The sequence below is a fragment of the Otolemur garnettii genome, unplaced genomic scaffold, assembly GCF_000181295.1.
Source record: "Otolemur garnettii isolate 467f Iridium unplaced genomic scaffold, OtoGar3 scaffold00053, whole genome shotgun sequence".
In the NCBI taxonomy this organism is placed as follows: domain Eukaryota; kingdom Metazoa; phylum Chordata; class Mammalia; order Primates; family Galagidae; genus Otolemur; species Otolemur garnettii.
Window position 1 is genome coordinate 10,000,745 of NW_003852448.1, and position 22,831 is coordinate 10,023,575.

A 22,831-nucleotide genomic window follows, 5' to 3' on the forward strand; every position below is an offset into this window, starting at 1 on the left:
ACTTATTTTCACTAAATTTGCTCTAGTTTCTTATTTAAATAAATGTACTAATACAATTTTTATTTCCATCAAGTAATTCCATTGCCTGTCAAGGCTCTGACCGGAAACCTGCTCCTTTCTCACAATGGCTTTTCACCTTGTGATAGAGCCGTAGACCTTCCCTTTGACACCATCAGAAGGACTGAAAGAGAAGTGGCTTTCTTAGTGTGTTGTGTGAAGCCATGTCTATTTGCTCCCCGCGAGGACCTGGTGCCCCTTTATCAAGGCTACCTCATTTCACTGCTCTGGGAGCCACCAATTGCAGTGCACATCTTGATCAATCATAAACGGGCCTCATTTAGAAAACACCAATAGAGCCCAAAGGCCATTGGAGAGGGAGCGAGTAGGTCAATCAGGAGCTTGACAGAACAGAAACAGGATCTTATCAGATGAAGCCAGCAACCCCAGAACATGGACTGTTGCTGCTTTACCATTAATATGATCAGAAGGAAGAAACATAAGGGGACAGAAAGATCATGAGACCATGGGGAGATGTCTTGCATTCTAGTTTCCATGTTAACAGCAAGTTTCTGCAAAATAAATATCCTGGTATAGGTACCAATGGAGAAGCCCTGGCCGATCACTGGGCTCCCTTTAACACCAAGGCCCTGAGAGTCCATAGTCTTCTCAGCAAGACACATGATTTGTTTTCAGAAAACCACAACGCTCATTTTAAAGCAGCATTGTTATCTAATATCTTTCAAAGGAAGTTAGTGGCCATTCAAAGCCCTGAGCCATACTTTGGCATCTTCCTCAAGAGCTCAGAGTCCTGCCCCGCTGTGAACCTACTGCTCTTGTTTTCAGTCTGTTTTCCCAGTGAAAATAGGCAGGTCAATTTCCCTCAAATTGAGATCAAAGTCCCCTCTCCATCTGGGCGAGCTTCCTTGTAAACTGGTCCTTCTGCAAGCTTGTTGCCATGATCTTTCTAGTTGTGGTTTCACCACGTAAAAGTTTCATTGTTTTTCATAAACTTGTTTTTATTTTTAGTATTTTTGCACTTATTTGAGCATTTAATTTTTTCCTTTGGCAACCTTACTTTGAAGGGCTTATTTAGGGGACTGCTTTATTTCTTGAATGACTCTCAACTGTGGCCACACATTGGGGTCACCTGGGGAGGTTTTACATCTACAGATACCTGCCTCCCACCCCAGAGTGTCTGATTTAATCAGTCGAGGGTATAAACCAGACACTGGGATTTTTATACACATAGACACACAGACATACATGTGGGGGCCAAAAAATGTGTACACATTTTAAGAAAGGAAAATACTGTATTAAAAAATGTAATACTCAGGTCACATTTGACTTCTGCAATTACAAGAGACACAAACTACAACATACAAGAGAACAAACGTTATTGGCATATGTTGAATAATACAATTTTAATACGTTTTTTTCTTTTCTTAAAATGTGTGTATATATTTTTTGCATCCTTCGTGGGACACGCCCACCCACTCACCTACCCAGAGACCACTCAGATGACGTCCTCTCCCTCCCACGGCGCAAGGAAGAGACAGCCATCAAGGGGCGAAGAGCAGGTGCAGCCACGCAACGCTAAGCCGGCCTCTCGCTCAGGAGGGGGCGCGCGCCCCCTCCCGGTGGTTTTGGGAGCTGCACACGTCCAGAGAACCTGCCCCAGTGACCAACTGGAGAAATGATCCAGGAAAGTGTCTTCTTGATATCGGGAAGTAAAAGGCTCCCCAGGAAACTCTAAAGTGTTACCAAGATGGAGAAGCGTAAACGTCCCCCAGTCGTTACGGCGGGAGTGGCGAGTGCCCTGGGAACCCTGCTTAACCGCAGATGCTGATTCCCCTCCAGTCTGGGAGGGGTCTGAGAAACTATTTCCCACAAGCTTCCCGGAGCTAATGGCGCTGTCAAGGACCAACTTGCCGAGGCACCCAATGAAATAATCTACTTCCAAAAGTCGCCTAGTCAAGCCAGCACTAATTACCTCTCACCTGGATTTTCCTCCCGTCCTAATCCTACACAGACTCAGACAGACATGGCATTTTTCTGTATGTACTATTGTTTTGTTTATGAATATCTAATAGCAAAAATTCTTTAAAAAATCTCTGATTAATAGGAGGGCATATTTGAGGTAAAATCTAAGTTGTAGTTGTTTTCTTTGCCCGGGAAGTGTGCAATATACCCCTACGTTGTTCCCACTGGGAAGGAACCTGCCCACCCCCTCTCCCTGCTTGGATTTAATTGAATTTTTCTCTCATGAGCACATGTTGTTGTTAAACTACAAGTTTCAAATTAGTATTGATTGATGCTTGCTTTTCCCTTTCTTGTAGCACTTGGATGGACTTGGGGAACACTCTCCTAAGTTGTAACAAAGGATACAAAATTTCCACCTTTTTATGGCTTAATAGTATTCCAGGGTATACATGTACCACAGTTCATTAATCCATTCATGTGTTGAAGGGCACTTGGGTTGTTTCCACGTCTTTGCAATTGTAAATTGAACCGTGATGACAAGAATTCTTAATCTACTCAAACATGAAAAATTATTTAAAAAATGCAACCCCCTCAAATCTGAATTTGGAACAAGGAACCTGGGCTCCAAAAACCAGAGTACAACTGCTGCTGTGGGGATGCCCTGAGAACCCAGCAGGTATGAACATTATTTAAAACTGAAGCAGCTGCTGGGATTCATTTTATGGACATGAAGGAGAGGTGACCATCACTCACATCTGCACGGAAAAAATTATCGAAGACTTTATCTCTCATTTATCCTTCTTGAAACCCATGTGTTCTGCACATTAAGAGCTTTTCTCCATGCCCCCTTTCCGTACTAAGGTAGGCATACAAATCTCTAGCATTAATCTTTTATTGAGTTCTTTTGTAAGCTCCTATATGTATACAACTAAGGTTTTCTTCACCTGTTAATCCGTCTTTTATCAGTTTAATTTGCAGGCCTCCCATAACTGAATTAAGAGGGTAGAGGATGGAGCCACTGGAAGCTGCAGACCTTCCCTCATGTCTACACCTGTCCTCTGGCTCATTTTAGCCCCCCTACCCCACGTTCCCTCTAATGGCACAATTCACCTTAAAGAAAAAAAAAATCAAATCATGCTATTTAAGTAAACCTTCTGCCTCAGAGTTTGTAAGCTGCTTTCTGTCCTTTAATAGAGTCTGTGAAACAGATAGGTATTTTTAATAAGCATTTTGACAATCACGGAAATTATGGAAATGGCTGATACTGCAACTGGTTGACATCGGAGAGCAGCTCTTGGCCCAGTGAAGTTTTTCTGCAAATGGACCTAACAATACATAGCACAAGCCTGTCATAGCATTGGAGTCACAGATTTTTTTTCTTTTTGTTTTCCTTTTCCTTTTCTTTTTATACCGAGTCTCTGTTCTCCAGAGTGCAGTGGTGTCATCATAGCTCACTGCAAGCTCAAACTCTTAGGCTCAAGTGGCTCTCTTGCCTCAGCCTCCCTAGCAGCTAAGACTACAGGTACCCACCATCATGGCCACTTAATTTTCCTATTTTTTTGTAGAGATGAAGTCTTACTCAGGCTGGCCTCAAACTCCTGGCTGTCAGCATTCCTCTCCCCTTGGCCTCCCCAAGTACTAGGATTGCAGGTGTGAGCCACTGCACCCAGCTGGAAGTACAGAATTTTGATTTGAACATTGAATACTCAAAGGAATGTTCCCCATTAGGTTTTCATGAATCAATCAAAAGAAAGAAAGTGTCATAAACAAAGAATGACTTTTTTAAAGAAGAAGGAACTAAGACGTTTCCTACAACTGTTATCTTACAGACCTCATAAGCAGCTGTTTAATTAAGTCATAATAACCATGGATTCATACTGGCCTAAGATAGGATCTAGATGTTTTTGAAACTAATTCCTTGGCCCTGACTATGGGCACGATCATTTGTGCAGTATCTGCAACAGCAGGAAGACTTGTGCATTTCACAGATCACATGGTCTCCGTCCACTGCGCCCTGTGGACGATTTTACCTGAGAAATCCCTGCTCCTCGTGGCCCCAAGGTCTGTCTTTTCTCCTGTCATATTTTCACTGTTACTTTTCTTCTTTCAGCCTTAGGAAAGCTTTCCTTTGTTCACGCCAGCCCAGGAGGAAAAACCATCCTGCTGTGTAATCCTAATGACATGCATAAAAGGGAATTCTTTATAAGTGCCCTTGGCGCACAGCGCCCCTCATCAAGGTATAGGAATCCATGTGTGAAGAACAAAGAGGATTATTTAGTCTGTAAATTGGCTCTTCTGACAAAGGGGCGATTCTGGCTTATTTCTGGGCTTCGCCAAGCTTCACAGTGTAATCCTGGCAAGGAATTGTGGTGACAGTAGCTGTGCTGAAGCCGATAAATACTGTGTGTGAGGCCAGAATATGATTAAAGCAATCAAATGCACACCGTTTACAGGAGGAACCGTCGCAAATTAGAAGTCTGCATGGGGGGAGGATCTGAAAGCTTTAACTGGATGTTTAAGTGTTAGAGCAAATTTTGTCTAATATAATAATGACCATGATTATTATTAATATTATTGCAGCCGAACTTTTTTTTTTTTTTTTTTTGAGACAGAGCCTCAAGCTATCCCCCTGGGTAGAGTGCCGTGGCTTCACAGCTCACAGCAACCTCCAATTCCTGGGCTCAAGCAAGTTTCCTGCCTCAGCCTCCCAAGTAGCTAGGACCACAGGCGCCTGCCACAACGCCCGGCTATTTTTTGGTTGCAGCCGTCATTGTTGTTTGGCAGGTTCGGGCTGGATTCAAACCTGCCACCTTAGGTATGTGGCTGGCACCTTAGCCACTTGAGCCACAGGCTAAACGTTTTTAAGGCTTGCTATATGGCTGTGATTCTGCTAAGTATTTAAACACATCATCTCAGATATGATTTTATGAGTTGGAGCTTCTTATCTCCAATTGAGAGGTGGGGAAACTGAGGAATGAGGTTATGAAGGCTGCCTGAGCTCAGTCTGTGGGCGAGCGGCGGTGGCGGTGCTGGGACCCAGCCTCTGCGCCCTGCTGCCTGCCCCTCACCTCTTCCTCTTCTTAGCATCAGCAACATCACACGTTGCTTAGAGACCCACCGGATGATGGATTTGGAAGTCACTTACAGATGACACCCCACTTCTCCACCGTATGGATGGAGAAGCAGAGGCTGAGAGAGATCACCTTAGAAGGTATCCAAGATCAATTTAGGTGGAACTTAGAGTAAGACCTAAGTCTCCTGAGATGCTGTTTAACGGGTCCTTCACCTCTCGGGGTGGGTGGACATTGACTTTTCATACAGTTTTGTAGCCTACAGCTACAGCTTTTCATTTGAGTCCTGGGCTTTCAAATTACACGTCTTACCACATGCAGATGTGGGACTGAGTCCACTGAGTTGCGTAAGCTTAAATGCACCTCTTAAAGTTCTAGAAGGCTACAGGTTAATCCAGGAGCTGGATCTCTGTATCACTTTAGGAAAATCTCTTCTAATATTAAAATACGGGCTGTATGGCTATAAGTCAGAGTCCTAATAGGCAGAATTGAGGAAATGATCTGGTCCAATCACGCCACAGGGATGTTAGAGATGTCAGTGCAGGCACCTCTTTATTCACCTTAAACGAAGAGGCGACTATTCCTACATTCTACACTTTGACTTGTTTTCTTCTGGCCCTGGGTACTTCTGCCATGCAATTGCTGTGCTGAGAACTCTCGTGTTCACACATTCCTTGGCTCTTTCTTAATCCTCCAGTGACATCACCAATGATGTTCTGTTACTGTTGAGGAAGTCAGGTTTAAAGAAGCACCGCGATCCACCCAACCCTGCTGTAGACCTTACCTGAATCCAGGTGATCCAGGTGCCAGGGGTCGGTGGCCGACGACATGGGGGAGAGTGTGAGCGGCGAGGCCCCGCAGTTAGATTCCACCAGCTCGCCCTGGATGTGGACGTGAGCGGAGGCGTTGGTCTGCCTCAGGGCTGCCTTGAGAGGGGCGATTTGGTTGAACTGGACTCTGGAGAGGCAGCCAGTGAATCCTGGGGTGTTGTATTTGTGAATCTCTTGGTCAATCTTCCCTGTTTCTAAAAGAAAAAGAAAGAAAGTAAGAGCCTTATCCCACTCACTGTCTTCGTATACTGTGTCCACATCTTACCCCTAGGTTTTACTGTGAGGTGTTACGTTTTTTAGATAATGATGCAGTAAGACTCAAGACTGCAGACATCTCTTTAAAAGAACCTTGTGTTGCTAGAGAAGGTGGTTGGGTGAGAATAAGACTAGATCTGGTAAAACACAATACTGTACATTCATAAGAACCTTCTGGCTACTGGAGATATTGCTGAAACTATTAATAACATCACTCCTTGCTTTTTTTTTTGAGACAGAGTCTCACTATGTCACCCTCTGTAGAGTGCTGTAGCATCACAGCTCACAGCAACCTGCAACTTTTAGGCTTAAGAGATTTTCTTGCCTTAGCCTCCCAAGGAACTGGGACTATAGGCACCTGCCACAACACCTGGCTATTTCTTTCTTTCTTTTTTTGGTTGCAGTTGTCATTGTTTAGCAGGCCCTGGCTGTGCTTGAACCCACCACCTTTGGTGTATGTGGCTGACACCCTACTCACTTAGCTACTGCAGTAAGCCCAGCCTACTCCTTGCTTCTGATTGACTTTTCTCCTGGTCTTTTCTGATGTGTCTCATCCTGACCCTCTTAACATATTGAACAAGGACTGCTGCTCAGCCCTCCTGGCAAGTGATGGTTTTGTTTTGTGCCTCCTTTTTATCTTCTTCTTTAGCATTCTTTATTAAAGAAAAGAAAGGAAAAGAATTCCTGTAGCCTGAAATGGGCATCTCCTGTCTTCAGAATCCAGTCCCCCTTACAGAATCCCTGCTCATAGCTGATGGAGGTTTTGGAAGTCAAGAAACTTTCCCAACTCAATCACACACACGCATTTATGAATCACCACCTTGCCCCACCCTGTAAACTCAATATTTCCCAAACTAACCCTCGACTCAGGGGTGAATCTGAGAAGAGGCATCTCAGAGGTATGGCTGAGTCCTATAACCACACATTGTTGAATTAGTCAAATCCTCATCTTCGCGACCCTCTGTCCAAAGTTTTAGAAACTATTTAACAGAAACTAATGTTGAGGGAGCCCTTAAATGCTTACGATCCCTTAGCCAGTGAGCCAGACAGACTGAGCCCTTTAACCACGATTTTCTGAGCTGAGAAACAAATCATGTATCTGGTAAAATTATCACAGTCTCTGATAAACCAGGGATGCAAGTTCGAAGGGGTTCTGGAATGTGCTCCAGGAAAGGTCCTACTAAGACTAGGTTTTGAGGATGAAAGAGAACTCCGAGCTGAGTGTGTCATGGGTTTGTTATGTTCAGGGAGCCATGGAGTCAGACTGGGAAGAGCCTTGAATGCCGAGTTAAGAGGCGTGTATGTCGGTGGGAAGCTCCCAGACACTGAACTGCAGAGGACTGTGAGCGAGTGCTGCCTTAGCCCCTCAGGCCCCTGCCGACTCCCTGGGCTAGACAAGGACTCTCCTTTTTGCCATCTGGTGAGGCAGGGTCAGTGTGAACCTGGGTGAAGCGCCATCTTCACCAGCATCCTCTGGCACTTGCCTGCCGCTTGCTAGAGCTGTCGTGCTGCGTGTTAGCTATCCTGAGCCAGCTTTGGTTCCATTTCCTCTGTTGGAGACTGGGTAGGGAACTTCCGGCTCTGGCTCTGTTTCATATGGTCCCTGATGCAGTTTCCTAAACTTTAAGGAGGGCAAGCTTCCCAAGAACACGTAGAAAATCCACACGCTCAAAGCCGTGTCTAACTGAAGGTTTGCTGTTTAACACAGGGCCCCCACTTCTTAAAGAGCTGTCTTCTCCTTAGGGTCTTCCTTTGAGGTGGCCCCCCGGGCTGGGAGCCTAGGAATTGGGGTCTGATGGCAGATCATGAACACAAGAGTACTTGGTGCTGGCAGAGGCTCTCAGGCCCAGGCCTTTGGGCTTTGGGTGCTGGAAGAGATGTCAGGTGAGTGGGCAGGGGGCTGGGGCTGGTGCCGGGCTGGGCCCTGGAGGATGACCTGCTTGCACGGCCCCACGCTCTCTGGGGAGCTTTCACACGCTTAGCTTTTCTTCTTTCTGTGTTTTCTGCCTATTGGGCCTGAGAAAGCTTTTCTTCTTTCTGTGTTTTCTGCCTATTGGGCCTGGGAAATTCCCAGTATTTTCACATTGTTTTTTTCCTGAAAGGTGGCTGGGTCCCCAAAACAAGGATTCTGGCATCCACTAGAGTAGAGCCAATACGTCCAGATGCAGAGAGCATTCCCCACCTGGTGGATGAACCTCTTTCCTAAAGGCTCTTGGCCGGACCCCAGGCCTCTGGGAAGTTACGATTGAAACAGATCAGGGATTGTCAACTGGGTGCCACGGCACACCAGTGTGGGGTGAAAGGATCTTAGGGGTGTGGTGAAAAGTTTTAAAGATCCTTAAATTATTTTTGGAAAAAGTTCAAAGCACAGTAAGTATATATATTTTTTCCACTCTTTTTTTTTTTTGATCAATGTAAGTGTGCTGAGGAAGTTTAACTACAGGCGCAAGTGTGCTGTGAGATAAAAACAGTTGAAAAACACTGAAATAGATGCTCTTGTGTTTTCAAGACCTGATGGTTCTAATTCAGGGCCAAGTGAAAATCCTGATACTGGGACATAGAATGTTAGTATAAACCACGGTCAGCGCGCGTCGGGGGCACTGTGCTTAGGACTTCTTATGCAGTAGCACCTCAGTGAGTCTCCTAACAACCCGGGGTACAGACGACTACCCTCACCTCACACACGAGGAAACGAGGCTTAGAGAAGTTGAGGCTTGGCCGATGCACAGACATTTACGTTTTATTTAAAACCCAGAGAAGTCGGATGTTTTGTATTAGTCTTCATTTCTCTGTGTCATTTTTTTTTTAATTGAGACAGAGCCTCAAGCTGTCCCCCTGGGTAGAGTGCTGTGGCATCACAGCTCACAGCAACTTCCAACTCCTGGGCTCAAGCGAGTCTCCTGCCTCAACCTCCCACGTAGCTGGGACTACAGGTGCCCACCACAATGCCTGGCTATTTTTTTGTTTGTTTGTTTGTAGCCGTCATTGTTGTTTGGCGGGCCTGGGCTGGATTCGAACCCGCCACCTTAGGTGTATGTGGCTGGTGCCTTAGCTGCTTGAGCCACAGGCGCCGAGCCCCTCTGTGTCATTTTTTATGATCATGTGGATTTTTAGCATTTCTCGTCAGGGACTCTATAGAAATAGCATAAGGAGGCTTCTAGAAAAAGTTTAAATGGTTATTAGAACCCCTTTAAGACCTTGTTTCATTAGTGCCCGAGCTCATCAATCATTTAGTTTTTATTAAAAATGTTGGTGAGCTGATGTCAAGTCTTGGCCAGCGTCCTTTGAAGCACCAGCAAGTTCAGTAATGCTTGTCTGAAATAACAGACCACATTTCTTCAGAACATCTACAGATGATAATGTTTATCATTTGTAGCACATTTGAGTGTATTACAAGCAAATCATGTTAATCTATAACATTGATTGGACTGGCTCTGACTAAAATCAAATATTAAAATACCATTTGCCCATAAGAAACTACTTTGTGCAGGGAGGTGTCCTGGCAGAGACCTTATTTGGGGGGAAACCTGCTTTAAAAATGCAAATTCGAGAAATGCAGTATAATCACTTCTGAAATTAAATTCTCTAGCGGCAATCAGTGCTTTAATGTCTTTTATTCATAATGATATGGGTTACAGAAAATAGCCCACTTAAAGTACTGACACAATTCCGGGTGAAACCTTAAAATGAAAGCTCATGACAGTGCTTTTAAGGAAAGGCAGCAATCACATTTGCAATGCATTAGCAGGCTCCCCGCTCCCTTCCTCCGGTTGCTGGATGCCGAGTGACAGGCAGGGTGTCGGGAGAAAAGAAAAGAGAAAAGGGACCTGCACGGGGACACGGGGAGAACAAAGCCAGCGCCAGGAGGACAGACCCATGCCGGGGCGCGCGGGCGCGTGCACACACACGCACACGCACACGCACACACACACACACACACACGCTCATGCGACTTCTCTACAGAGAGTTCTCATTTTCCTTTCAGACTATCGAAACTCCCCTGTACATTCTTCTTCCCTATCCCATGGGAGTCTATTCCCCAGCTGATTTTTGTGGGGTTTTACACTTTTTAACTTCCTATCAACATTTTTTTTAGAGTGAGGGAATTTGATGCTATGAAATACAAAGGTCACTAGAAACTTTAAGTTTTTACTTTTTATCAAACAGCGCTGATGTCAGTGAGACCTAACTTAAGAATTTTGATAGCTCTGTATTGTGTGCCCTGCACAGTGCCTGTGGAATGGAAGTCACCCCTATCGGTATCTGTGAGGTCAACACACATGGCCAACCCTGGTCCCAGCCCTCACGAGCTCACCATCACCCTGAGATCACAGGTACCACTGGCACCACAGCACTCTGTCACGCTTCTGTCCCTTCCTCCTGTTCTGGGGTGGCGTCTGTCCCACTGGCACCACCTGGGGTCACTGCAGACTGGGTGTTAAATTACAGCCCATCAGAGGGAGGGGAAGTTATCCTTCCTCCCCTCCTGTCAACCCTTCCAAGAGCCTTGGGCTGGCTCAGCCTGGGGCAGGACTGTGAATATCCCCACACCCTTACAAGCTGGTTTCCCTTTTTAACAGAGAGAGACGAGCCCGCCGACCTGCGAGCTTGGGCAGGCTTCATTCCCTTTTCACAGGATGCGTTTGTATCACTACTTCAATGGGATGCCAACTAACACCCATATTCTGGTTCCTGGTGGTGTTACAAAACTTCTCTTTAACATAAACTTTTTCCTTGTGGCATGTTTGTTTAAGTAAAAATGGAGAATCCATTTAAAGGGAACTATTAAGAAAATAATAGTAAATGTGGTCACCAGAAATAGCAAAAATCATGACATTAGTCCTCAAGTGACCCTTCTTGGGGACCATTGCTGTGGAGGAAATGACTGCTCCTCTAGCCCCTCAGGGTTCTGCCTTAAGAGGTCTGTCCCACCCACGTGGAGTCCACCCTCCTCCCTCTCTTCACGCTCAGGGCCAGTCCCTACCCATCACTTCAGAGCACCAGCGGCCCCGCCCTCCTCCTGTACTCTGCACCTGCTCTAATGACCTGGACAAGGCGTGGCCTTCATCTTCAGGTGGGCCAGTGGGCTTCGTGTCTCTATTAAAGTTTCCTTGATAGCTGGAACTGAACACTACCCACTCTGTGTTCCCCCAAACATCTAAAATGATGAATTATACAAAGTAGTCACACGGGATTGCAGGAGTGAATATCCAGGCGCTCCTCAACTACGATGGGAACGTGTCCTCAGAAACCCAGTGAAAAGTGGAAATACTGTGATTCAGAAATGCATTTAGTTCCCCTCCCCCACTGAACATTTCAGCGTAGCCCAGCTACCTTCCATGTGCTTACACAGGCTAATGTAAAGCCACTTTATAATCAAGTTTTGAAAATGAAAACCAGAAAGGTCCCATGGGCACTTGAAGTACAGTTTCTACTGAAGTGTCTCACTTTGGAACCACAGTAAATTTAAAAGATCTTAAGTTGAGCCAATTCAAAGACTGTCTGAAACTGGACTCATTTATTTAGACGTCTGCGCTTCAGAGTTTGGCTGCGTGGGGTGGGACCATGTACTGTGGAAGTTTAGGCACAGTCACAGTTTTCTTGGTCAGATCGTCAGCTTCATGGGGCAAAGTGGTAGAGACCATGGCCTTGAAGGAGGAAGAGGCATATTTCAATCCAACTATCATAGTATTGTTATTTTCAGAGTCTCTCACTGAAAATGGACTTGTCTTTCAAAACCTTGTTGTCTTGCTCTGAGTTGACTCCCAGCTATATGCACGCTGGCAGGCCTCACCTCAGAGCAGCGTTCCAGGCAGTTAATGGAACAAGCAGCAGGGAGGTGTGAAATCACTGGGTGAAGTTTTAAGGCGGGTCTTGGAAAATCAGACTGAGATAGATGCTTGCAACTGTGGCCAGGTGCCGCAGGCCTGGTGGCTGTGGCCCCCAGCCGCAGGGTGAGCAGCTGGGGGTGTACTAATGAGCCAGGACACAGTTTACATTCTATTCCCATTTGGCCACAGATGTACACACACGAGTCTGAAAGGGTCAGCGGAATGAATAAATGGGAAATAAGAACAACAACAACAAAACAGCCGCAAAATAAAACCCATTACACCTCACTCTTCAGTTCTAATATGAGTGAATGGTCAGCAGCAGGCAGGCAGGGCCTGCTGGCACCTGGGTTCAGTGCTGGCCCCTGTGCTGACAGGCTGCGGCTTCTGATCTGTGATGTCATGCTGACCACCTGCCTTTCAAAAGCTGCACAAGCAGATTAGACCCATACACATAATTGATGGACGTCATTATGCACTATGACATTTTGTTAATCCCTTCAAAAACGAGGCTAATGAAATGCACTGTATTTATGAGCTGCTTTGCTCATAAGCGATTATGAGGGAAGGAGGCACTAGAATATACAGGTGTAATTTAAATAGCTCTTGACCAATGGCTTGTGCTAACTCAGCTGCACAGGGGCTGCTGCTGGCAAGAAGCAGAACCTCTTTTTCCATGGTCTCTGCTACATTTTAACTTGTCAGTCTTTTTCTAAAGATGCATGAAACAAATTACGTGCCCCCACCCCCACCAAAGACAACAATAAAAAGCAGCCTACTATGCTATTTTGCAGAGAGGTAAAATTTTCCTTTTTATTTGTATCAGTTTACCACAGCTCCTGAGCTTTGGGGATACGAAATTGGTTGAAATTGTCGTTCCGATTCCTAAAGTCTAGTCTAAAGATAGATAGCTTACAAGGATTTCTGGTTTATCTTGTAACACAGTTGTAATTACACAGTATCAAAGACATTGATACCGAGAGAAGACAGTGTCCTTTAGATGTTTCCAAAACTTTGTGCTTTTGGCATTGTTCAGAGCACATATCTGGAAGATAGATTTTCCACTTTTTTCTGGATATTTTGAGTTATCAGACATAAAATGCCTGGAAGGTGCTGATGTCCCACTCGCAGCCTCAGGTGCTGTGTCGCATGGTGTGATTTTTCAGGGTCAAGAATAACAGGCTGTGCGGAAAGTAATGAGAACTTTCAGAATAACGGACCCACCTGTCAGTCGGACCATGGAGCAGGTGATCTACTTCATGAGAAACGTACATCTCACCTGACTTCTTTGAATCTTAGTAAATGTAAAATTATGCTACTAGAAAATTATGCTACTAGAACTCTAATATGTGGCCTGAGCTTCCTGCGAGCTGCTTCTTACTCACCAGGGTTTATTGTACTTGTGAATGAAAATAAAAAACCATGAGCCCCTCAGCTGACTGAACCGGCCCACTCTTGGCCAAGAAGACCCCAGAGAGATGCTGAAGCACCTAGTCCACCCTTCAAAGCACTTATTCTAGGGTGAGTTTGCAAACTTCACTGTCAGACCAGGTACACCTTGTGCTATGACAGCTCTAGGATGACTTTGCAAATGTCATCGTCAGACCTTGTATATCTGTCTTGACAGGAACATGTCATGAGAGACTTAATAAAATGCTTTGCTGAAATTCAGATGGCCTCTGAACTCTTAGGCTGTTACCCCAATCTGAAAGTAATGAGTGGGCTTTAAAGGTATAGCAGAGAAAAAGGCATTGAGGAGAAGAACTACATTTCTGCATCCAAAGGCCTCCCAGTCTGTCTCCGGACAGACTCGGTAGCATTCAGGGTGACTGCAGTGCTAATGTTTAAATTCACCCGATGACCCACGGGGGCTTCCCATCGGCCCTAAAGCGAGGCTTCTGAGCATCATTTCATATGGGCAAGGTCCCAAGATTCAAATTCTTTCCTATGTTAATTATGTAACATAGAGGGGGAAATTAAGGGGCCCGCCCGGTGCACCTTTGGGACACATTTCTCGCCCCCTCTTTCTGCGTGTGTTTGACAGGCCTCATGCCCTGGGAAACCACTGCTTTCAAGCCCTACGTCCAGGCCACCTCCTAGCTGGGATGAGAATGCTTCCCTGCCATCTTAGTCCTCAGAGGGTTTGTTTTCTCTTGGGTAAGATAGCTTTAGAGGCCTCCTGGGATAGGAATCACAAGGCATGTGAGAACCATTTTATATTTTCCTGGATCATTCAAGTTCACATTATCTGGATATAGAAATTTGCCCACACTCCTTTCCTAGCCTTCACTTCTTTAGGTTGCTAGCAAAATGTATGAGGTCAACCTCTTCTTCTCATTTCCCCATTGTCCCAAATTCCCCTGCCCTCCAGGGTGTTAGCTTTAGACGACCCTCTCTAGTCTTGGCTGGCATACCCTCCAGTAGCTCTGAGAAGGCTTAATTAAGGAAAAGAAAATGTGAAAACTGAAACTGACTCTTTTTATGGTGTTGGCTACAGTTCAATGTGGCTTTGTAAAGCCTGAAAATCATGTTAGCAGAAGCAGGTCACACAGAGAGACAAGTAATTTTTCTGTACTACCAAAAATTACTACTGTAAATTTTCTTCTGCCACCAAGTAAAAATGCAAAAGCAAAGAGTATGGTAACAGGAAAAAACCCTTCAAACTCTGAAAAATAATTTGAAGAGGTTTACTCTGAGCAGAGTGTGTGAGCAGCCCAGGGCGCAGGGCCTGGGGAGCACCAGCCGGGTTACAGTTGAGTTTTACACATCGAGGAGGCAGCCATTACACCCAGGGTCCTAACTCAGTAAGTGGAGGGTGCACAGTTGGTCTGGCCCCAAAGGTTTAGAGATTCTTTGATTTGTAATTGGCTGAAGAAAGGAGGATTAGGGTCCCACCTGCAGCCCTCAGGCAGCAGGCTGATTTTGTGAGGACTTCTCTGTGGTGTCAGATGTCACAAAAAGTATGCACAAATCTTTTTTTTTGCAAATCAGCTTTCCTTAGTGTGTGTGCGTTTACTGTGTGGCCAAGACAACTCTATTTCTTCCCAAGATGTGCAGCACAGACAGAAAAAAAAAAAAAAAAAAAAAAAAAAATGTAACTATGTGTTAATCAGAAACCGGCCTGTTTAATCATTTAAACTGATGGCCTGCAGGTGTGGTTTAAGCTTTGCCTTAACTAGCCCTAGGCCTGTAGTGATTTATCACCTTATTGTTACAAAGGCTATCACTGAGAAGGGGCCGGGCGTGAGATACACTAGTGTCTGATCTCCCTTCTCTGGGACCGCAGCTCAGCTCTAGGGTTTCTCTGGAGTCCCCTTGGCCACTCCCTCAGCTGAGTGGCTTAAGATTTTAGTTCACAAGTACAACAACCCCCAGCAAGAAGCAGATCTGCTGGTTTCCAGCTCACAGGAAACATAGGCCACCATTAGTGTTTTGTTTTCAGTAGCAAACGCCTAGGAGCCTGTGTCCTGGCCCCCACTGCCCCCTGCAGGAGGGATCGCGGCTACTCAGCTTCAGGCTTCAGGTACCTGGAGACCAGAGCATCCTTGACCCAGCCACCAGGATACCAGATCTCAAAGGCTGGTGGATTCAGAAACTTCCTGGGGAGCCACAGAGCTTTGGAAATGGGCGTCTTTATGTCCTTCTGCTTCAGTCTAGAGCAGGGTCCTCAAACTTTTTAAACAGGGGGCCAGTTCACTGTCCCTGAGACCGTTGGAGGACTGGACTGCGGGCCCCGGGAGGAGTCGGATGCTAAGCAGGACAGGCAGCAGCGGCAAAAACACCTGCCGGGCCGGATAAATGTCCTAGGTGGTCGCATGGGGCCCGTGGGCTGTAGTTTGAGGACGCCTGGTAGAGCTACAATTTCTGAGACAACAAAAATGGGTAGGAAGAGGGTGCCGGGTCAGGGACAGGGCTAGAGCGGCCATCCTGAATACACGTTTCTGCTTAGAGTTCGTGGCGTCCACAGCCACGTTCTTTTTCATCAACTTTTATTTCAACTCTGTGTTCCCAAATGGGACTCAGACAGCCTACCAAATCTTTAGATCTCTTGGGACTTACATGTTTTTATTTCACAAAATTTGAAATTCTCTTAATAGGAAGCTATGAAGCTGAGAGACATTATAGTAACTTAAAATTAGATTCTGGATGTTCTGATAATTAGCTGTAAAGCTCAAATTAGCTCAAACCTTTAAAAGGACTTTTCAAAGACATGTCTAAATTCACAGGGCCCCGACAGCCCAGTCTGTGCCTGCTGCTTCTGCCTGGCCGGTCTCACTCTGCTTACGTTTGTTTCTGAAACGCGAATGTCATCTTTCAGGGGGTATGAGAGGTATTAAAAAAAGAACAGCAAGATTTCTCACAAACCCACATTTTAGCAAACTTACTATCAGGTGTTGGTTCCCCCTAGGTGCTGCATAGCCTTCTAAGTCCCATGTCTTAATAACGTTCCCAGCAACTCCCTAAGGCTGGTACAGTTTTTGACCCACTCTGACTGATGCTCCCTGAAGTTAACTGACTTACTCAGATTACATTAGCTGGAAAATGCCAATATGTAAGCCCAAGAAATTTGTCTCCCAAACTCACACTCTTAACCATCATTCCATCAGTTATGTAGGCACTGCAACCAGGGCAGGACTCTAGATTTAACTGGGAGTTTCCTCTAGAAAGTTAGGTGCTTCCTCGGGCTCTGGGGAGCTCTCCCTGTATTTGAGATAATGTCTAACACCACATTCCCCCTCAACATTCAGAAAATCCACTTTAACTGGCAACATACCCTCTTGTGAATTGGGAGTCACCTCCTGTGGAGCTAGTCAGAACTACTCAAAGTACAAAGAAAACCCAAGCTGATCTGAGCCCGGGACTGTGCCCGCAGCTGTGTCATTCACCTAAATTGAGCGACTTCTATGGCTCAGGTGTAGCGCAGAAGTCTGTTGACTTTCCTTTTTTTAAAAAAAATGAGGGGCCCTCTCTGGAATGTTTGCTTGGGGGCTTTCACTGCGGCTCTGACAGAGCAGGCTGCTTGCTTATTTTCCCAGCAGGGCACATTCGTAGTCCTATCATTATCTCAGCTCTCTGTCTGCACACGTTGAGGATGCTTCCATCTCCACTTCAGAAGGTGCAAATCACAGGGGCTGTGGGGCCTCCAAGAAAATACATTTTCTCAGCACTCATTTTCTCTTGGTGTCATGCTGTGTGCTTTGTTTCAGAACAGATCAGAGCTTAAAACGTTTCACAGGGCAATTGCATTAATCTCTCCTCTAAAATACATTCTGGTGAATCCTAAATGTCTTGGGGGAATGATTCGTTCAGGAATCTTCCTGAAAAAGATGTTTTTCTGAATAACAAAGGATTTAATTCTTTTGGCATGAGCCCATTTCAGTTTTTCTAGCTGAGTATGCCTAGAATGCTTTCTTAAGCAAAGGAAACGCAACACGAGGTCATCAGGCGCTATGCATTTTCACTTTCAGGGGCCCCTTCCTCCAAATAAAAACTATTATTTTAGAACTGCGTTTCTATAAAGATGGATGTAATGTTAATAATGATACAAAGAAACAGTTCTCTTTTAGCCTAAAAGTTCATTTTTTTCTTTTAATTTTAAATAAAATTAAACCATTTTTGTGGGTCCTAAAGCACTGTCGGGAACTAAACGTCAGGGATGTGCCCCCGCTCCCTGAACGTGTCTGATTGTCTTTCTTGACGGCTCGAGGCTTGAGCGGGGATTTTGTTTTATCACGCTGTGGAGACAGCTAGAAAGTAGCCCTCCCTGGCTTTTGCATTTTTGAAAAGGGGCCTGAAGCCACCCTTTTTTGGGTCCTTTGCCTTTCCGTCTTACAAAGGTGGAGTAAAGAACTGAGAACAGGGCGGCTTTTCTGCAGGAGTAATTAGAAAGCACCAGGCACCTGCAGTTCTCTCACTCCCGAACGCAACCTTTGTTATCTCCACCAGCATTCTTTAAACTGTGAGCAATAGGTCTTCAAAAAGTCTATATTTTTTAGCCATGATGTCATCTGACATTTGTACAAGTTATTCTCAACATTTGGCCTTTGTTAGGTAATTGCCCCAGAAAAGCCCTTTCCTGCTTTCAACAGACCAAGACTAGCTGTCCCACTCTTAAAGTTACAGTTCCTTTCCAAGCACAGGGAGTTGCCCTCTGAACAACAGGGAGTTGCCTGCTAGACATCTCCTTATCTCTCAGGCGCAAAACTTGCCTCATCTCCCTGTCCCAGTTACCTGCTAAAAATTTCAAACTTACGGTCTGCCCCAATGGCTCTTCCCGCCAGAGCAGTAACTCCTTATTGGCTATTCTACCATCCCGTCACCATTCTGAGACTGCCCCTAACTGAGCACTTTTCTTTTGGTCTCTCTCTCCTCTTTTCTCTCCTCTTCTCTCTTCTCCTCAGTGCTGCTCTGCAGCCTCTCTCCCTCACCAATAAAGACCTTTTGTACAAGCCTTGATGGTCTGTGAGATGTCTGCTGGGCGACTGCCGCCCTTTTAGCCTTGGCAAGCAAGATGCCATGGACAACAATATGCATATAATTTTATAACAAGATTGAAATGAGTCTTAAACAGATCAGCCTTTTTATGGAATCTCATTTCCTCATGCATATAAGGACTTATTGAGTAGCTACTCCATGCCAGGAGGCAGAGAGAGATTCAGTATTGAAAAAGACAATGCCTACCTTGAGGGAACATGTAATCTAACTAATGTAATCTGATCTTTTATATTCTTACAATATACCAGACAGTAACATTATTTGTTGAATGAATTAATGACTGAATGAATGGGCCAAAGGCAAAAGAGCTACTTCAGAGTGAGCTCAGAAAACCAGTTTAGGAAGAAGCCAAACATCCATCCTTTCCTTAGAGAAAGGTAAGTGTTTTGAAATAATATTTCACCAAGAAAATTAAAGTGGGGGAAGGGATAGAGAGAGAAGGGGAGATATTATTCTAGACAGGATAAGCAGGGAAGGCCATTGGTGGAGACTTTGAGTTCTGAATCAAGTGAAGGGAAGCCGTGTATTTACTCAGAGGAAAAGCCTTCCAGACAGAGGGGACAGTAACTGCCCAAGTCCTCAGGAAACACACACACACAGGCACTTCTTGAATTACAATGGGGTCATCTCCTGATACACCCATTATAAGCTGAAAATATCTCAACTTGTTTACAATACACCTCACTTGCCAAACATAGCTTTGCTTAGTCTACTACCCTGAATATGCTTAGAAAACTTAACATTAGCCTAGATGGAAAAATCAAAACCTATTTTATAATAAAGTATTGATTGTCTCACACCATCTATTGGATACGGTAATGAATACACAACGCTTGTATGGTACTCAAAGTACCATTTCTGCTGAACAGGTCTCACTTTTGCACCAAATGGTACAGTAAAAAACTTGTAAATCAGACCAAGTTGGGGGCCATCTCTGTGTATCCTGGCTTCCTCTTAAAAGTTGAAACACAGGGCTGGAGTGAGGGTCGAGCTTGCTTGCCTAGGTGTAGACTGTTGGCTTTCAAGTATTGAGTTTGGCACAGGAGCACTAAGGTGTCCTCCTGGTAAGACAGCCACACTTGTGTGTGGATGGGGCTGAGGCAGTGCTGTGGCCCCCTGGGGCCTGCACAGTCCAGATGCCAGATGATGCACACGACGCTTATTAGTGACAACAGGGTCCCCCAAAGCCTCAGCAGATGTAAGTACAGAAAGCAGCCCAGTTGGTGCAAAGACCCATAAAGACCCTATTATGGGTTGAGCTGTGACCCCCAGAGAGAAATGCTGAATTTCCTATGAGTGTGACCTTTGAGGAACCAGGGTCTTTGCAAATGTTATGAAGCTGAGATCATATTTGATTCAAGTGTGCCCTAATTCAATGACTGGTATCCTTGTGAGGAGATGAGAAGAGACACAGACACACACACAGGGAGAAAGGCAAGTGATGACAGGGACACAGTAAAGTCATGTGGATATAAGCCCAGGAAAAGCCACCAAGTATCAGAAGCTGGAAGAGAACTCAGATTCTCCCTCTGAGTTCCCAAGAAGGACCCAGCCCCACTGACACCCAGAGTTCAGACTTCTGGCCTTCAGAACTCTGAGAGAACAGACTTCTATCAGTGTAAGCCCCAGTCTCTGGTGCTTTGTTACACCAGCCCTAGGAAACGGAGACAGACCTGGAAGACTGCATGTGACCCCATGTCCTCTGCTGTTCTGCAAAGGAGATAGAGAAGGGAAAGAAATTAAGTATTTGCCCAAAGAGACCGAGTTAACCTAAAAGAAACTCTTTAAAAATGAAGTTAACTAAAAACTTAGTTAACTTTAAGTGCAAGCCTAAATCTCCTTCCGACCCACACCAAGAACACAGAAACGGTGTCCCAGAACATGGTAAGATCTGTGAAGAGATTAAAACAGCCATCATATCTTTTTGCTCATCTGAATTTGGCTCATAAATTTTTAAGCCCTTTACAAACTACTTAAAATAATTTTTTCCCCATGAGTAGTGGATCAGAGGAAGGGATCACTCTGGTCTTCCTGGGTCACTCTGTACGTTTGGGGAACCTCAAACAGGCCCAGAGCATGCACTCCCTGATGCTTTAACTGACTCAGTCTTCACGATGCTTACTTTCTTTGAGTCCAGAAATCTTAGAAAGAAGTTGATCCAGTAATCACAGGGGTTTATCAATAATCCTCATGTTCTGTTTCAATCTCCAGTTCCCATGGCAAGGTTAGCACCTTTCTGAGTGGTGAGGGCTGAGTCTCTAAACGTTTGGTTTTGGAGCAGCAGCTGTTTTCATTGCTTTGTGCCTATTCTTTTTGTGCTTGGTAGCCTGAGTTACTGCCTCTTCTCCTTCCTCCTATCTCTACTTCCATCTTTTCTCTATAAAGAGTTGGCATGCCTAGAATGTTTAATTTGAGTTGGAGAACATGCCCTCCATCTACATGAGGCCTGGCACCCATACGTTTACTTCAGAGCAGATAGCCAGTTGTTGTATCATTTTCTATCCTTATGGAAAGTTGTATCACTTTCCATAAGGATAGTTTAGCTTATCCTTATGCTTTAAATCAGAGTCCCCTTCCCTTTGTGCCCTGCCAGCCCATGGCCATCAACCTATAATACTTGCCCTGGGACTAAAGAGGTTTATAGACCATGTCAAAACTACAGAAATACAGGTCACTATTTTCCAAGTTCCCCTATGGTAGAAAATTTTATTGTATTTTTCACTTCTGGAGAAAAGTCCTCAATTAAGAATCAAACTACACATATCTTAAGGTAATAATGCACCCTCTAAATCTATTTAAATTTTAGAAAATACAACCCCCACCCCAGTAATGATGAATTGAAAGGTATTGTGTTTGTACCTAAATTAAACTTCTTAAAACCGACAATTGAAGTTTTCTGTACATCCAAGGGCAGTGAGAAATATTTCCTCTGCTGATAATCTAGATAGGACAATTCAAGAATGCTCTTCTCTTTACTCTGCTTTCTGTTAAAATTTAGAGAGCAAAAGAGACAATGGGAGGGAGTGGAAAATATCCCTGAGGGTTTAATAAGCTGAAACTATCGTAGTCAGTGAATTCTCTGAATGGTCTTCCAAACGAAGGCCCTTTCCTCAAAGGAAACTTGCAGAAACTCACTTAGATATCCATTTCTCTAGCAATATGACTGACTGCACCTTTAATTTCTGAATTCTGACGATGACCTGGAGGTGAATAGCATGCATACAAAGAATGAGTGAGTGTTACATCCAAGTCACTCTTGATATAAGAGCAGAATTTCCAGGTATCTCCCTATAAAAAGGTAAAAAAATTTCTTCAAATTTATACAGAATATGCATCTAGTTGAAAGTGTCCTTGTTTATACTGAAGAAGGGTGGTTTTGCTCATGTTGCCACTGTAGCAAGTGTGGTCAGGGTATATCCTGAGAACGCATCAGTAGGTGATTTTGCCCTTGTGCAAACATCATAGAGTGCACTTACACCAGCGGTTCTCAACCTGTGGGTCGCGACCCACAGGAACTGTAGCAAAGGGCCGTGGCATTGGGAGGTTGAGAACAAATGACTTACACAAACCCACAAGATATTGTCTGCTACACACCTGGGCTGTATGGCGTGGCCTGTGGCTCCTAGGCTACAACCCTATATAGCAGGGTACTGAACTGAGTACGGTAGGCAGTTGTAATACAACGGTATTTGTGTACCTAGACACAGAAAAGTTACAGTCAAAATAACCACATTATACTCTTATACACCCATTCTATATGCAGTCTATTGTTGACCAAGACACTGCTATGCAGCACAAGGTTGTAGAGGAAACTGGCCAGGAGACATCAGATACTTTCACCCTTCTGTGACTCCGCTCCTAACTGTGTGCACTAATGTGCCCCTGCGACGTGCCTGTAAGTAAGGGGACTATCCGCCCCCTGAGTAACACACAGATCACAGGGGGCTGTTCTAGTCCACAGTTAAACCATAGGGACCCTAACTGTGACTTATGAGGTGCTGCCTCTCCCCGGCCTGGACAACCCAGTGGGCAGACGAGGCCTCCCCAGGTTCCTCCCTCACCTGAAAGCGGCCCTTCCCTCTCTTTTGCTCTGGAGCTGCCTTTTCACTCTTTCCCACCGAGCCAGATGCTGACCTCACTTCCTGAGTGCTGACCTCAATTCCTAAGGAGTGCTGGTCTCACTTCCTGTCTGAGTTCTCGCGATAGCCTTGAGCTACCGGTGGCCATTTTTCTTCCTCTCCCCGCCACTGTTTCGTCCTCCACTTTGCAATCAGAGGAGTGTTTCTCAAGCTCACGTGGGATCCTCCATTTCCCTTCAGAGGCTGTCTTTACTAGAAGACATGTGCACCTCAGTGCTCTGTGTGTCGGA

At 45.1% G+C, this 22,831-nt stretch overlaps 1 protein-coding gene and 1 non-coding gene across 3 annotated transcripts in view; both read right to left on the reverse strand.

Annotated features, from left to right (window-relative positions):
• CNTNAP2 (contactin associated protein like 2) overlaps positions 1–22,831 on the reverse strand; it is a 1,940,687-nt gene that overhangs the window by 25,256 nt on the left and 1,892,600 nt on the right. For both annotated transcript variants that reach the window (XM_012806491.1, XM_012806492.1), the window contains one exon: positions 5,836–6,075. In XM_012806491.1, the coding sequence (XP_012661945.1) occupies positions 5,836–6,075 (240 nt within the window). The remainder of the gene's footprint in view (positions 1–5,835; positions 6,076–22,831) is intronic.
• LOC111726088 lies at positions 1,509–1,716 on the reverse strand. Its single transcript, XR_002773971.1, has one exon. It is a non-coding gene; the product is annotated as a small nucleolar RNA U3 (small nucleolar RNA).